The sequence below is a fragment of the Sceloporus undulatus genome, chromosome 5 (genome assembly GCF_019175285.1).
Source record: "Sceloporus undulatus isolate JIND9_A2432 ecotype Alabama chromosome 5, SceUnd_v1.1, whole genome shotgun sequence".
Classification (NCBI taxonomy): domain Eukaryota; kingdom Metazoa; phylum Chordata; class Lepidosauria; order Squamata; family Phrynosomatidae; genus Sceloporus; species Sceloporus undulatus.
The window spans coordinates 180461378-180477882 of record NC_056526.1 but is presented as its reverse complement, the minus strand read 5'-3'; the positions used below and the strand labels follow the sequence as shown (position 1 = coordinate 180477882).

Genomic DNA, 16505 nt, shown 5'->3' with positions numbered 1-16505 from the left:
TCCGATCTTTATAGTTCCTCTGTAACTTGTGAAATGTAAGTATTGCTGGAAAATGGGGATGATGCTATTCTTGGCTTTGCCTAATCAGACCATTTTATGGATTCCATTTAGTAGTCCTGATGTTCATTAGTATTCTTTTGAACATCCTCTCTTTTCAGTCCTAACCACCATGGCTAATTATCAGAATCACTTGAGGCTGTCAAACTAAATATCAAGTTATAGGGAACACAGAGCTACCTGTTGAAGCTGCTTCACTGGCTATTCATTCATTTCTGGGCACAATTCGAAGTGCTTGTCATGACCTATAAAGCTCTATACAGCTTATTATCTGCACTAGGGAGGCTTTTTTTATCACCTTGTGTCCTTTTTTGTTTTGCTTTGTTTTTAAATAATTTCATATTGTTTTAGTTATGATTTTGTTTTTGAATTTGCATTGGTAGATTTTTATTGATTTCCTTTTATGAGCCACCTGAGTCCCACTGTGGGAGAAAAGTGGCACATAAATTCATCAGAAAGGCATACATACAGGCTGGTTTATTGTATGGCCAGCTCTATTGTCCTCTCACACAGGAGACCAACTGTGCAACAATAATTTGAAAGTTAACTTTTACTTGTTTGGAGAGTTGTTGCATACATTCTACTGTTCTATCAGGCATTTCTCAATGAACTTCTTAGGAATACAACAAGGCCCCTCCCTGCTATTGCTTCCATTAAACCACAACTTAAGACACACAACCAGATGGTGAGTTATTTTTTTACTAGCAAGACCTTTTCTTTTACTAAGCAACTTCATACAGCCAGTAGTTTAATATAATTTAAAATACCGTACTGGTAGATCACATTCAGTTAAACATTATACACAAGCATTATTCCGGTCCAGGCATTCAAGAGACTCATTTCTGAGAGAAGGCAAGCTAGAGCCTTCTCCCTTACATGCTGTTTTTGTGAGTAGCTTTTAAATTCAAACATTTATTCCAGTTGTTTTAATTGGCACATCCTGCTGTCCAGAATAGCTTTCAAAGTCCATGCGTTCACGCTTACATGCCCTCAGCCACACTGTAGAACATGAGTAGAAAAGGTGTAGCAGCTCCCACCTTCTGTGGCTCTTAGTTCTCCCCAAAATGCTTTGATAATTTCTTTGAACATTTTTTAAAGTACAAGATGTGCCTCACTGCCTCATGAAGATGGAGGACAATTTCTAGCCTAAGAGGATTTTTTTATTCAACAGGGAATAACCTAGAGTTGAATGCTGTGACATTTTGTTGAAAAGAACATCAAAACCTTTGTGAAATTGCTCTGTTACCTCCGGGGCCCTTCAAGATTTCTTGGGAGAGAGGGGCGACATGACACCTCCGCCCAACAGCTGACTTTCTTTACTACAAAACTAGGATCTCTCCAACCAATCATTTTTAATAATGGAACATACCTAAAGCTATGTTCCAACATTCAAGCAGCCTTTATCACACCGCCCAGGATCCAACTAAATATCTTTGTGAGGTTAGCCCGAAGCTGTTTAACCTAATCATGTTGTAATGCAGCCTATGACATGGCATTTTAAAATCATGAAGCCAAGATGTATACCTAATCTGTGTACTCTATTTTTCTAGTTCAGGGTGAGGCATAAGCTTGGTGCAAATTTGCTCTGGCACACAGACCTATTTAAAAAAAAACCTTCACAATCGTGACACAGTATTCCCAAAAGTCAGTGTTTCCAAAACAATCACAGAAGGTAAGGTTTTATTTGAGTCATTCAACAAGAAAATTATACAAATAAAAATTGTATAAACACAAAAACCACACTGGCATCGTAACACAGATGACAAAAGGACAAAAAAGTAAAAACCATAAAGAAAACTAGCCGGCCACTATGTACAGTTGGACACTCTTGTGTCTTACACTAAAAGTCTTTTACAAAATAATCTCATGTCATGAAGACCACCCTCCAGTCACTCCTGATGCTCTGCAAGATGGCTTTGCTGTAGCGTCTCTACCTAAAAACCAAGACAAAACCATTATGAGACCTATGCAACATATACAAGCATTTTTAAAAGGTCCATTTTCATGAACTGCTTTAAGTCCTCTATTTATTCCTCGTTTCACTGTTAAAGATCATATGCATATGTGTCAACATGAAATATTTTTGATGACCCAATTACTTTACGTGCCCAGATAAACCAGTTCAGCTCAAACGATGGAGCTATGACAAAGAACTGTAGAAACTCAGCAGAGAAGTTCTTGGTTTACTAGAAACCAAGCTGTGGAAGAGCCTTTCATGGCTACAACTGCTAGTGGGAAAGAGAGAAATTGCAATAACCAAGAAAAATTATTGTTAGGCAGGTGATTAAAACTGCTATTTGCATATGATCTTTAATGTTTCCAGATTTAAAAGTTCGTTTTGGTTTGTAGATTTCACTAATAGCTATAAAAGAAAAAAGCAAGCATTAAATCTTAAAGAACGAACACTTAAAATGAGGTTCCACAATTGATATACAACACTAAACAGAAGACCAAAAATGATTAAGCTGTAAAGGCATTTATGCACTTTAACTCCTGTAAAAAATCATTTTAAGTTAAAGACACTTAAATCTTCAAAGAAGATTTTTAAAAAGAAGCCAAAGTCTGAAGTTTTCCACTTTAATCTTTACGCTGGTACATGAAGTTGGAAGAGACCATACCACAGGACAGCGTTTTCTGGTGTATGCCTTGCGCTCTGCCTGCAACGTGCGACCCCCAGAGATAGACGTGGTCAGGGTGACACACGGCCTGCAATGAAGTTCCCGCTGGCGGGTACAAACAAGGTATAATGTCAGAGTTAGAAGACAACAATCTTGTTTTGCTTAAGTTGTACCCATTTCAGTACTTTACCTGTTGGTTAATACTTCTATTAAGTTTAATTATTCCTCTACACCACCTGGCACACAATGTAAGCAGAAAAACTCTTATGTTTCTCTGAAGTATTAAGGACGACGAACCACCTTTTACAGAGTTAAAGATCTATAGACACTTAAAGCAAAGAATTTTTAACACACATTTTAAAGGCACATTTAAACTTTTTTTAAAAATCAGACTATACAAGGAAGTGGTTTTTATACATTTGTCTATTGATCTTTAAATTAGATTAGATATGACAGATGACTTTTTCACTTAATACACACCTGTTTTATCTCCATGTTATTTCTTTAATATGGCTGGTAGTTATTTTGGTGATTACCGCCACCTCGGGATGCCTTTCCATATGTGCTTTGCTGTCCTGTTAACAGACAAAATTTGCAGCCTTACCATAGGAAAATGCTGACTAAAAGGTATAGCTGCATCCCTTTTATTTAAACACATACATGACTATGTATTGGCATACAAAAACTCTTACACAACCCACTATCATTTCCAAGAAAGGTAGCGAATCAATTTCAGGTTAAGAAAAACCACCAGCACCCATCCACCCACAAGCTGGTCCCAGTGCTCTCTAGGGAGTAAGTATAATGGCAAAACAGTTTGTCAAGTCTTTAGTCAAAACATTCTTACCACTGTAGTCAGCATATCCCTGGCCATAGCCATAACTTGGGTAATTGTACCCAGAATAATCATATCCACCATAGCTGCTGTAGCTTTGATCGCTGTAAGGACTGTTGTAACTTCCATAACCTTGATCATAATAATTATTATAACCTTGGTTCCAACTTTGGCCTTGACCTGAAATTAAGCAAACACAGGCAATCAGAAATTGCTGTATCTTGAAAAAAGATCTTTGCTTTACTACTGAATTTTCCTGTTTGGTTCTCATTTGGCTACTGCAGATTGCTAAACCTACATAAAGTTATATCTGGTATTCTGAAAAAACAATACATAGCCCAATATCATGGCCTGTCATCCGCTTAGCACTGATACCCATCATCAGTCTGACATCAATACCAGGAAAGATTCTAGAGCAGATCATTAAACAGAGAGTCTGTGAACGTCAAGATAGCAATTCCATAAGCACAAAAAGTCAACATGGGTTTCAGAGAAAGAAGTCATGCCAAACAAATCTGATCTCTTTCTTTGATAAAAATTACCAGCTTGGTAGATGAAGGGAATGCTGTAGATATAGTATATCTTGATTTCAGTAAGGCCTTCGACAAGGTTCCCCGTGACATTCTTGCAAACAAGCTTGTAAAATGTGGGCTAGACAAGGTAACTTACATGGGTTTGTAATTAGTTGACTGGCCGAACCCAAAGGGTGCTCAACAATGGCTCCTTTTCATCCTGGAGAGAAGTGACCAGTGGGGTGTCCAGTGGGGCTCTGTCCTGGGGCCAGTATTATTCAAAATCTTTATCAATAACTTGGAGGACAGAATTGGGGGCATACTCATCAAATTTGCAGATGACACCAAATTAGGAAGAATAGCTAATAACCCAGAGGACAGGATCAAAATTCAAAATGACCTGAATAGACTAGAAAGCTGAGCCAAAGCTAACAAAATGAAATTCAACACAGAGAAATGTAAGGTACTGCACTTAGGGCAGAAAAATGAAATGCAGAGATATAGGATGGGGGACACCTGGCTGAATGAAACTACGTGTGAAAAGGATCTAAGAGTCCCAAGTAGACTACAAGTCGAACATGAGTCAACAGTGTGATGCAGCAGCTAAAAAGACCAATGCAATTTTAGGCTGCATCAATAAAGGTATAGTGTCTAGATCAAGAGAAGTAATAGTGTCACCCTATTCTGCTCTGGTCAGGCCCCACCTGGAATAATGTGTCCAGTTCTGGGCACCATAACTCAAAAAGGACATTGAGAAACTGGAGCGTGTCCAAAGGAGGGCGACAAAAATGGTGACGGGTCTGGAAACCATGTCCTATGAGGAACGACTTAGGGAGCTGGGGATGTTTAGCCTGGAGAAAAGAAGGTTAAGAGGTGATATGATAACCCTGTTTAAATATTTGAAGGGATGTCATATTGAGCAGGGAGCAAGCTTGTTTTCTACAGCTCCAGAGAACAGGACTCGGAACAATGGATGCAAGCTACAGGAAAAGAGACTCCACCTCAACATTAGGAGGAACTTCCTGACAGTAAGGGCTGTTCGACAGTGGAACACACTCCCTCAGAGGGTGATAGAGTCTCCTTCCTTGGAGGTCTTTAAACAGAGGCTGGATGGCCATCTGTCAGGGATGCTTTGATTTGGATTTCCTGCATGGCAGAATGGGGTTGGACTGGATGGCCCTTGTGATCTCTTCCAACTCTACCATTCTATGATTCTAACTCAAGAATACCTCATTCAAGTCGCAGCTTCCCTACTTCAATTTGTTTATAGTCACACATCACAGAATTCAAGAGGTAGGTTTCCAGTTTCACTCACTTACCTCTGCCACGTCCCCTGGAACCACCGCGTCCACCAGATGAAGCACCTCTACCTCCCTTCTGTTGCTGCTGTTGCTGCCTATATACATCTTTGGGCTGCGCTACTTTGATCTCACACTAGAAGAAAACACAGCACTGAACCTGAATATAAAGTATATGAAAAATTTCAGTTCTTAATTACCAGTATCACTACTTTCATATGAAAGGTCAAGATAATGTCAAACACACTTAAAATCAAACAGCAATACCTTGCCAGAACCAATTTGATGGTATCTGCTTTCCAACAATTTCTTCACTGGTTCTTCATCAGAATATGTGATGAAACAGAAACCCCTCCTTTCATTTGTCTTTGTGTCCATGGGAAGCTCAATATTTTCAATCTGAAATTCACATTTAAAAATTGGAAGAATATGCTGATTCAATACCAATTTCTGGTCTCTGGCCATCACTTTTTCTGTTCTTATTTCCCAATGACGCACATCTATAATTTTATCCTTCCATCTACTCTCTCTAACACCCATGCCATCCCACTATACCATTTTTACCTAAAATCCTGCCTCTGTGTGGTACAACCTCCTCCATCCACATGTAACCCATTAATCATCAACCAAAGTAAACTTTTAATATATACTGCCCCATCACCCTTGCCTTTCTTTCCTTTTGTTTGCTTCTTTCTTTGCTCATCTGTCCCTTCCTGGATTGCAATGAATGCAATCTAGACTATACATTCATTGGCTAAGAACTTGTACAATAATGGTGACCACCATTAATTAATATTTCTACACAACTTGGAAAAAAAGTTAACTGAATGTTAAAATGTTAACTTAATGAAGTAGAATTAAAATATCATTTACTCATTCACTCAATGCAGCCCTTACATTGGTCCCATTTATGCATATTTTCCTTTGTTTCACTGCTACTACAATTCCTTATTCTCTGTTTTAGAAAATATACAAATCTACTGCATTGAGAAGTGAAGACCAGTAAGATTAATTCCAAGCAGCCATATCAGTTTTAAGTGAGCAAGCTGTATTTTTTATAACCCACTATATTAGAAAGCGTCTCTGATCTGTAAACCCTACAAATGATGCTACACCAAGGAAACTATTAAATAAATAATTATACCTCTCCAAAACCACCAAAATATTCTTTTATTTGCTCTTCAGATGTGTCTGGACTCAATCCACCTACAAACACTTTTTTGGGTGGTTCCTTTCCCTTCAGAGCTTTCGCCCTTTTGGGATCTATTAGTTTGCCATCCAATTTGTGTTCTTTCAATTCCAAGACCTAAGAAGACATTGAATGCAAATTCAGCACCAATGGAAAAGAAATCCACATAAAAATTTGGAGCTGTTCTTTAGGACTATGGACACTATGGATACATACCTTTTCAACACTGGCAGCATCTTTGAAAAGCACAAACCCAAAACCTCTTGATCTCCCCGTGACAGGATCAGTTTTAATTGTGCAATCCACCACCTCTCCAAAACGAGACAAATATTCTGTCAAATCCTTTTTGCTTGTATCCCAGCTCAGGCCTCCAATGAACATTTTGCTGCAGAAGAAAAACAAGTATATAGTTGAATTACACACCTTTTCAAAGCATTACTTATACAATGTAGAGACTGATGTTTCCTGTACTCATAAGGCAATTACAACAACTGAAAACTATTAAGATGGAATGCCACTATTCACATTATGTTCAACAGAAACAAGAAAAGCAGAACTTATCATATTTGTGGTTACAGCCACAAACAGTAAAAGGAAAAAAATGCTTTTTTATTACCTGTGAATGTCTCTTAATTCAACTGATGTTTTAATCAAGATGTAAGTAAGGGGTTTAAAAGAAGGCAAATGTTAAGCAGAGTCAGCTCTGGTTAGTATCTGGATTGGGCAGTGCTAATGAATAGCAGGTACTATAGGCACTATTTCAGAGGAAGGAACCAGGAAAACACCTCTGAGTATCCCTTGTCTAAGAAAACTCTATCAAATCCATGGGGGTCGCCACAGGTTGACAGGCAGCTTGCAGGCAAACACACACAGAAGCATTAATATTAAAGATACTGCTTTGCTTCCTTTAACGTGCTCCCAACAGTTGTGTAGATATATATTTACTTTCAGCAACATTCTCATGAATATCACTGAATCCATGTCTGCAAAGTGATTATCAAGCTCCTAAATTGGGGGAGGGGCACTACCAGATTCAAAAGACAAACCCAATGCAAACAAAATGCTTGTTAACATGAACCTGGACATAAACAAGTTTACAATAAAGATATGTTTTATGTTATTGCTAAACTAAGGGATATTTTTCTAGATAACAAGTTCTTTTTGCCAGCTCTGCTATTATGACACAGGGCAATGCTGACATTACACTCTGAGCCACATACACTTGAAATACTAAGCATATTTATTAGGAAGATCAGTTGATTTCAGTGGGCCTTTTTTTTAAGGAAACATGAATGAAATATTACTATCAAGCAACTGCAGGCTACTCTTATTTAAGACAGTTCAGCTCATATCCTCTCAAGCATTAAAGATCTAATCTGGGCAAAAGAGAATGAATGGCCTTGCTTGAACACACTTCCTCTGGAGAAACATACATTTTATAACAGCTTTGAATATTCTTGAAACAAGAAGCCACTTAGAGAAACACAAAAATAGACAAACACACCTCACAACTGCTAAAATCTCTTAAAACCTTGTAAACACATAATAATAATAATAATAATAATAATAATAATAATAATAATAATTTATATCTCGCCTATGGATCGACTCCAAGACAACTAAACTACCGCCAGGAAGTATTACATTTGTCCTCAAAATACTCCACCTGCACACTTATACAATTCCTGGCAACTATGAAAGACAGGCCAGTCTTATTTCCACATACCAGGTAAAAAGCTAAAAAAATTGCCTTAAACAACCATCAAGTTCACAGATATGAAACCAGAGATTTCCAGTTTCCAGCAGATTTAGACACTATATGGAGATAAAGGACCAAATCAACTTGGAACCTCCTGAATTATTCATCCGGCCTACAATAAATATCCAGTACTGTAATTAAAATGACAATGGTACGATGTGCAAAGGAGGGGAAAGAAATGCACCTTTAAGATGAACTGGTTTTTAAAATTTTATCATGAGCTGTTTTATGGGTTTATATCTAGGAAAGCGCGTGCTAAAATAAAAACCATCAAGTATTAAAGGTGCTGCTACATTCCTCCTTCTTCCTCTGCCTCCCTTTTATGCCACAAAATTAACATAACGTCTTCTTTGATAACTATTGTAATGGTGGATCTGTTCAGGGAAAGGTGGCCTAGGACTATAGGTTACTGGTTAACTAAACCTGTAACATTCTGAAACAAGAGGACTGTTTCTTATTTTAACTACTGGTAAGCCACCAATTTTTCACTGGTGTGCCATACTAGCAGCTCTTCCAAGGGCAGGTGAGAAAACAAAGACATCTCAATGAGCAAAGAAAAGACAACATTCCTTCACTGATACTTTCACAGTTCAATGTAGTTTCATCTCACTTCTTATTGCAAAAGCCTTAGTAGCCAGACAGATTAGCCTGAAGGGACACACAACAGGCCAACCATCATCACCTACCTGAACTCTTGAACCCAAACTTCCTCAGTGGCACTCTTGCCCTCCTTCAGAGGTCTTTAAGGATCGATAATCATGGGCCTAAATAGCCTAAAGGCACCAAATCCCATCCGTTCTTGGAAGCCAAGCAGGGTCAGCCTGGGTTAGTACTTAAATGAGAGCATCCACAGACTTTTCAGGCTTGGTCTGTTCAAGGACCCATTTGCTTGTCTTTTTGGCTGTCCACAATATCCTCAGCACTCTTCTCCAGCACCACATCTCAAAGGAATTGGCTTTCTCCTTATCTGCTTTCTTAACAATTCTAACTTTAGTGTTCGGTTGTGTATCTTTACTCTTGTTTAGGCTCTTTTCTAGCTCTATCATGGCTGCCCTTCCCATCCCTAGGCTTCTTCTGACTTTTTGGCTGCAGTCTCCATTATGATCAATGTTTGATCCTAAGTATGGTAAGTGATCAACCATTTTGACTTCCTGTGTCAGAAGTTAATGCTTGGTTTCCATCTGGCACGATGGGCAGGCCAAGCCTATCATCTTTATGGATGTACCACCTCGCAGGGAGGCAGCCATGTTGTTGCTGTGTGCCTTGAAGTTGTTTCTGACTTATGGAAAGCATAACAACAAATGAGGCTGAGAGAGATCTTGTAGCACCTTTAAGACTCACTGAAAGAAACTGGGAGCATGAGCTTTCATAGACTTCAGCCGACTTACTCAGATGCATTTATGTGTGCATGTGTATATGTATTTAAGCATGTGCTACACACACATTTATGCATCTGAGGACGTAGACTGTGTGTGTATATAAACTGGGAGCATGAGCTTTCGTAGGCTTCAGTCTACTTCCTCAGATGCAGTATATGTGTGTATTTAAATATACGTGTTACTGTATACACGTGCACATTTATGCATCTGAGGAAGTAGACTGAAGCCTAGGAAAACTCATGCTGCCAATTTCTTTCTTTCATTGAGCCTCAAAGGTGCCATAAGATCTCTCTCCACGTACTGACTCTAATCTTTAAATGAAGCTGAGAAACCCCGCCCTCCTCCGCTTTCGCCCCGCCCACATTTCCCCATATATATCCAGCGCTCTCCGAATCGAACCCCTCCCTCCGGCATCCAAGCTCCGCCCACTAAACTCCTATAGGCTGCCGGCTACGTCATGGCGCTTTGACGGGCACCCTCGCTGGCTCCGCCCACTTGGAAGTTAAGACCAAGGGGAGACACAAAGGGAAACGAGGCGCAATCAGAGGCAGCCGAGTCACGTGGCGACTCACATGCCCCGCCCCTTTTTTCACTTTCCTCGCAGGACAAAATGGCGGCCAGACTCCCTCCCCTTAACTCCCTTCAGCCAGGCTCTTCCCTCCGCTCGCCTATCCCCCCTCCTCCTCCTCCTCATACCCGTCATCCTGCTGGTTCTTGCTGGCGTTTATTTTCGAGCCTTCGGCAAAGTCCTCCTGGCCGCCTCCGGAGCCGCCTCCTCCTCCTCCGTTGCCGTTGTTGTTATTGCTACTCCCGTAGTCGGTATTGTCCTCCATCGCGAACGCAGGCAGGCACACACCAGGGATAAGAAAAAGGACAAGCAGGCGGCTCGAGCCAAGCACTTAAAATGGCGGCCGTGACAAGAGATCCGGGCAGAGCCTGCGCCGGGTTTATATAGGAGGGCTCTCATCCAATCAGCGCGGGCCCCTTGCGCATGCGCAGTCTCATTCTCGCTGGGACTGGGTGAAGGGTGGGGGGATTTCTGAGGTAACCGAGGGCGCCCTCAGAAGCGTAATGGCGGCGGCTTCTCCTCCTCAGAGGGAGGCGGCTGCTGACCCCGAAAGGGCTTTTCTGGCTCCCAAGAAGGCGCTTAGTCGGCAATATAACCGACTAGATTTAACGGGACTCGTTTCCTGCTAAGTCCCCTTCGATGCTAAGCATGTTGTTGTCTGTCTCCAAGTCTTTCCTGACATATGGCCACCCTATTGTGGGGGTTTATTTTATTTATTTATTTATTTATGATCCTGCCTTTCTTCCAAATTGGGAGCCAAGGCGGCTTACAACATATATATAAACACATATTAAAACTGCACAATTAAAATAATAACCCATTTAAAACATATAAAACTTAAAATATACAATGTTAAAATAATTAAACCCGCCCCCACCCCACATCCCCTGATAAAACCAGCCCTGCATGATTTTAAAAAGCTTTGCTGGAATTTTTCTTGCCAAAATTCATTCGGAGGACGTTTGTCATGGCCTTCGAGTGAGGCTGAGAGAGTGTGACTTGCCCAAGGTCACCCAGTGGGTTTCATGGCAGAGATGGGAGTTCTGAGTCTTAGTCCAACACTCAAACCACTACACAATGCTGCCTCTGGAAATTTACCCCGAAATACATTATATTGACCTCTGTGGTAATTCATAGCATCATAGAGTTGGAAGAGACTACAAGGGCCATCCAGTCCAACCTCCTGCCGTGCAGGAAGTCACAATCAAAACCCCAAAAGATGGCCACACAGCCTCTGTTTAAAGACCTCCAAGGAAGGAGACTCCACTACCCTCCGAGGGAGTGTGTTTCACTGTCGAACAGCCTTTACTGTCAGCAAGTTCCTCCTAATATTGAGGTGGAATCTCTTTCCCTGTAGCTTGCATCCATTGCTCCGGGTCCTGTTCTCTGGAGCAGCAGGAAACAAGTTTCCTCCATTCTCAATATGACATTCCTCAAATACTTAAAGAGGGCTATCATATCACCTCTTAACCGTCTCTTCTCCAGGCTAAGCATACCCAGCTCCCTGATTCTTTCCTCATAAGGCATGGTTTCCAGACCCTTCACCATTTTGGTCAACCTCCAGCTGGTCACTATCCTTTTTGAACTGTGGTGCCCTAAACTGGACACAGTATTCAACTGAGCTTAATTTGTGGCAGGGAAATAATTTGTGTCATCAGAGTCCATGTCTGGCATGGGTTCATTTCCTCAGAAATGAATAAAAATGAGTGAGAAGTGATCCCAATATGAATGCAGTGTTTTTGTTGTTTTTCCCAGCATGAATAAACACAAAAGGACTGTATGTATGTTGCATGTGTGTATGTGGAACATCATGTTAGGGTTCCTGGGCACCCTTGTGTGTGACCTGGCGCCTTGGCTTCTCTTGGCCTTTTTGCGGGATGGTGTTGGGGATTATTGCATATTAAATCGCTGCTGAATCGCTGGCTGCCATCAGCCTGGGTTCCAGCCATGCTCCGCCAGCACTTTTGGGAAAAGCAATGTGCTCCAGCTTTGTCCATGCTGTCTGGCAATGCAGCACCTTTGAAGGGAACTTGTTTGGTGAAGATTGATATTATTTGAACTTGAGCTCATTCTAAAAAGGGTGAGAGTTGAAACAATAAACATAAATCCTTTTCACCGAGTTCAATTTCTCTTACCCACAGGTCATACGAAAACAGATTTTAATTGTTTTGCATTTTCCCCTTTTATTCATGCATACACTTGCCTACATTCTTCCTAGTTCTTTTTCAAGATCTTTTCATACTGTAAAAAAGCATCCTAATGTTGAACATCTGTCATGCATTCAAGAGCATGTTAGATCAATACTTTGTACACAAATGGTATCCCTCATTTCAGACACTGGTGTTCAAAAATGTTTAACCTGGGTCCAAAACACAGCACAGAAATTATCTAGTTTGAAACTGCTTTAACTGCCCCAGCTCAGTTGCACTGGAGGAACTAGTGATTCCTAGAGAAGTATTATCTCAGAGATTGATAATGTAGTTTGTTTTGTTTTGTGGTTTTCCACTTTCACAGAGATCCTGCATGCCTATCTCCAGTGAATGTGGAGGGCCAACTGTATATACATGATGAGATGTCTTGTCTTGTTCAGGTTAAGAGGGAGCAGCCTCTGAACAAAGAAAGGATGTGGGACTAATAAGAGTCCCCCCCCCCATATCCTTTTCTTTACCTTATTTCTTCTCCAGACTGGTTGTTTTCGAAACCTCCCATTAGTTCTTTTGGTGCTGAAAACTGGTGCACATTACTGCTATAGCATCATTTTTAGCATCTATGGCATATAGCATATAACTGCTCTGAGAGCCGTTGTGGCTGAAGAGCGAGCTATAAACTTTACTACTGTTAAAGAATGCAGGAGATGGTATGTAGCAGAGGAGCATTCCTGACCCTTTTTATGGGGTCCAGCATCCCTCACAGATAATGACAGAATCAGAACCACAAACAAATTCAACACAGAATATCCATCTGCCAGTGATTAAATTCAGTATCCATTACTAGATATATAGGGAACTTAGATTGGGGGTTATATGGTGCAAAAAATAAGATAAAGTGTGTAAATGTGCAACATCTCCCCCCATAGCTATGAGAAGTAAGAGCAAGCAAATTAGGAACAAAGAAAAATGAACTCCCACAGCTTATTCATATCTTTTCCCAGCCCTAAACTGCAAAGCAAATGCAAAAAGTATCCAACAAGGGCACTAATACAAACGAACTCTTTCATGCCACTATTAATGTTTGGTCATGATGCTAACAAGAACTCCAAAGCCCATCTGGCTGCTAGCAGAAGCCAACCCACTACATCAGATCTAATTAAGTAGAGCTCACGTTACCAACTTCTTTCTCTTAATTAGTCTCAAAAGTTCTACAACAGTGGTCCTTTGGTTCTCCAGATGATTTGGACTTTAATTCCCATCAATCCAGATTGTTGGCCACGTTGTCTGGGGCCTCTGGGAGCTGAGGTCCAAAATAAAGGGAGGAACAAAGGTTGGGAACCACAATTCTACAAGATCCCTTTTACACACTGATCCAGACTAAAATGGCTATATAGAATCATAGAGATGGAAAGACCTCAAGGGTCATCAACTCCAACCAGCCGCCATGCAGGAATAAACAAATCAAAGCATCCCTGAATAAGGTCTATGAGCCATTAAAACAGTTTGTGGTTCTTGTGTAGACCCTAAGGTGAGCCTATTCTGGAGTTTTCATGGCAAGATTTGTTCGGAGCAGATTTACCGTCGTCTTCTGAAACTGGATGACATTTGCCTAAGATCATCCAGTTGCTTTCCATGGCTGAATCAGGGGAAATTCAGACCCCAGCACTCAAACCATTATGCCAGTGGTTTGAGTATTGAGCGTAAACAGTTTTAAGAGAGATTTGATAACAGTGTGTAGCAGTCACAGGGGAGACAATAATGTTAATTTGCTTCGCCGGCTTCTTCCTCTCTTTCAAATAAATTGGTTTTATTGGCATAGTTTCCATTTTAATAATATCTCAGTTCTAAATTAAATACACTATATTGGCATCATTCCTGTTGTCCTAGAATTTAGAAGAGGTCCTATTCAGTTTAAGGATACAAATTCACCATAAGATAGTGTTCAAGTTACTGTAAAAAAAATAAATTTAAAATCCTCCCCTGACCTTCAGTGAGGATAGAGGTGGCCTAAATATATGTATAGTGCTCAGGTTGAACTGGTCTTCATTGTTATGTGTATGCATGTGTTTTCAAGGCTGCATCCAAACTGCAGAAATAATTCAGTCTGACACTGCTTTAACTGCCATGAGTCAATTATTTGGAATTTTGGCAATTGTCAACAAACTACAATTCCCAGAATTCCATAGCATTGAGCCATGGCAGTTAAAGTGGTGTCAAACTGGATTATTTCTGCAGTGTGAATACAGCCAATGACAGCCAGCATGGTGTAGTGGTTTGAGCATTGGACTATGACTCTGGAGGTCAGGGGCCAAGTCCCCACACTGCAGTGGAAACCCACTGGGTGACCTTGGGCATGTCACACGCTCTTAGCCCCAGAAAACCCTGAGATGGTGGCACTCCCATGTCTTGGAGAGCATTCCATAGCTTTTCGTGATCCATGCAGTCGAAGTGCATTTAAAAGCAAAAGCATTTAAAAGTTATATATGCTGTAAAAGGTGAAAATATTCCCTTACTGTATCTGATTAAATGTTTATAGCCTTCCTTCTTCAATTTGTGCCACAACTTGTCCTGCCACGCTAAATGTGGGGTGAAGATGTCACGGAGCACCTTTGCTGGTTTTGCTCAAACCTGTTTCAGAGTATGAATAATAGAATGAAGTCACTGGCTCATGAAAACTATGCATCAATCCCTAAAAAGGGGAATATTTCTTCACACAGAAAGGACTTATTAAAAAAAACATATTTAACTCATGGAAATCAGTGCCACATTGTAGAAAGCACTAGCCTTGGGTTCAAAACACACTGCAGAAATAATCCCGTTTGAGACCACTTTGACAGTTCTGGCTCAGTGCTAGGGAATCCTGGGAACTGTAGTTTGTTGTGGCACTAGAGCTCTCCAACAGAGAAAGCTAAAACTACAGTATCCAGAATTCCACAGCATTGAGCCAGGACAGTTAAAAAAGTGGTCTCAAACTGGATTATTTCTGCATGTGTTCTGGACCTTAAAAAGTTACTTTTAAATGCACTAGACATTTGGTTGAAGGATAGTCTGTCAATAGTTATTATTAGCTATGTTTAAAGCATCTTTATGAAAAGGTAATATATCTGCCAAACATAACCACTACCCTAAAAAAATGTGGGAAATAAGAAATAACAGTCACACTTAAGGGTTTTGAAGGCAGATCAAAATATATAGACTAGAACTACAGTATACAGATTTTTGGCAATGGGATTTGGAAGTGTAGAGCCATATATATGTGGTACCAAAAAGTTCCACGTTCATCAGGGTGATTTAGGACATGTTGAAATTAAGGAAGCAATATACATTTACAGGGTGAGTCACACACTCTCAGCCCCAGAAAAACCCATGACAGGTTCGCCATAAGTCAGAAACAACTTGAAGACACACACCAACAAACATAAGAAGAGATTTAGTTAGGACATAAAACTCTTAATAACAGATGCCCTGACTGCACCATTATCCCTTAGATCTAATCCAGCAGCAAGGCATTTCTTAAAAGATTTATAGCCTTAAAATCTGATGTATGCTGGACAAACGTTCACCCCAATCCCAAATTTAGAAGATGCAGTCATGCAAGGGAATGTGAGCACAAGGGGAATGGCAGATTTCCAGCTAATATCCTTATCCTTGCCAAGATCGATATAAAATGAAGAAGGGGATGGGTGCCTATACTTAATACCTGCATCTGGACAATACATTTTCAGGAAAACATTTTTAGAGTTGATATATATTGCCCTTTATGTGGCTGATGTACATTCTAGATTGGTGTGTGTGTCTGTCTTTGTCTCTCTGAATATTTATGTATGAGAGCCAGCATAGTATAGTGATTTGAGCGTAAGACTACAACTCTGAAGACCAGGGTTTGAATTTTGGCTGGACCATATGAACCCACTGGGTGACCTTGGACAAGTCACACACTCTCAGCCTCAGGGGAATGCAATGGCAAACCTCCACTGAACAAATCTTGGCATAAAACCCCATGATAGGTTTGCTTTAGGGTCTCCACAAGTCAGAAATGACTTGAAGGCACATAGCAACAACTATATCTACACACATACACAAACACATTTACTACTCTTATGTGGTAAATATTTATTCTAGATTAGTGTTTTTTTGTGT

The 16505-nt window shown here is 40.4% G+C and overlaps 1 protein-coding gene across 3 annotated transcripts; it reads right to left on the bottom strand.

Moving 5' to 3' along the window:
* Positions 1-1720: 1720 nt before the first annotated feature.
* On the bottom strand, positions 1721-10568 carry HNRNPDL (heterogeneous nuclear ribonucleoprotein D like). Of its 3 annotated transcripts, XR_006104102.1 has the most exons (9): positions 10344-10568; positions 6726-6894; positions 6465-6626; positions 5588-5719; positions 5342-5456; positions 3523-3690; positions 3156-3250; positions 2676-2780; positions 1721-1991 (listed from the first exon to the last, which is right to left on the bottom strand). XR_006104102.1 is itself a non-coding variant. In XM_042468767.1 (8 exons), the coding sequence occupies exons 1-7, from the start codon at positions 10478-10480 to the stop codon at positions 3180-3182; spliced, it is 954 nt and encodes a 317-aa protein (XP_042324701.1). In that variant the 5' UTR covers positions 10481-10568; the 3' UTR covers positions 1721-2780; positions 3156-3179. The 3 variants fall into 3 exon arrangements, 2 of the variants coding, with proteins under 2 accessions (XP_042324701.1, XP_042324702.1); XM_042468767.1 differs by having other exon boundaries at positions 1721-2780; XM_042468768.1 differs by lacking the exon at positions 2676-2780.
* Positions 10569-16505: the final 5937 nt, after the last annotated feature.

Excerpts from the sequence above, each read along its gene's own strand:
- HNRNPDL (XM_042468767.1), bottom strand. The coding sequence starts at position 10,480 with ATGGAGGACAATACCGACTACGGGAGTAGCAATAACAACAACGGCAAC. Across the intron at positions 6,895-10,343 it reads AAGAACCAGCAGGATGACGG|CAAAATGTTCATTGGAGGCC; the intron begins GTATGAGGAGGA and ends TTTCTTCTGCAG. Across the intron at positions 3,251-3,522 it reads GGGATATGCTGACTACAGTG|GACAGCAAAGCACATATGGA; the intron begins GTAAGAATGTTT and ends GTCTGTTAACAG.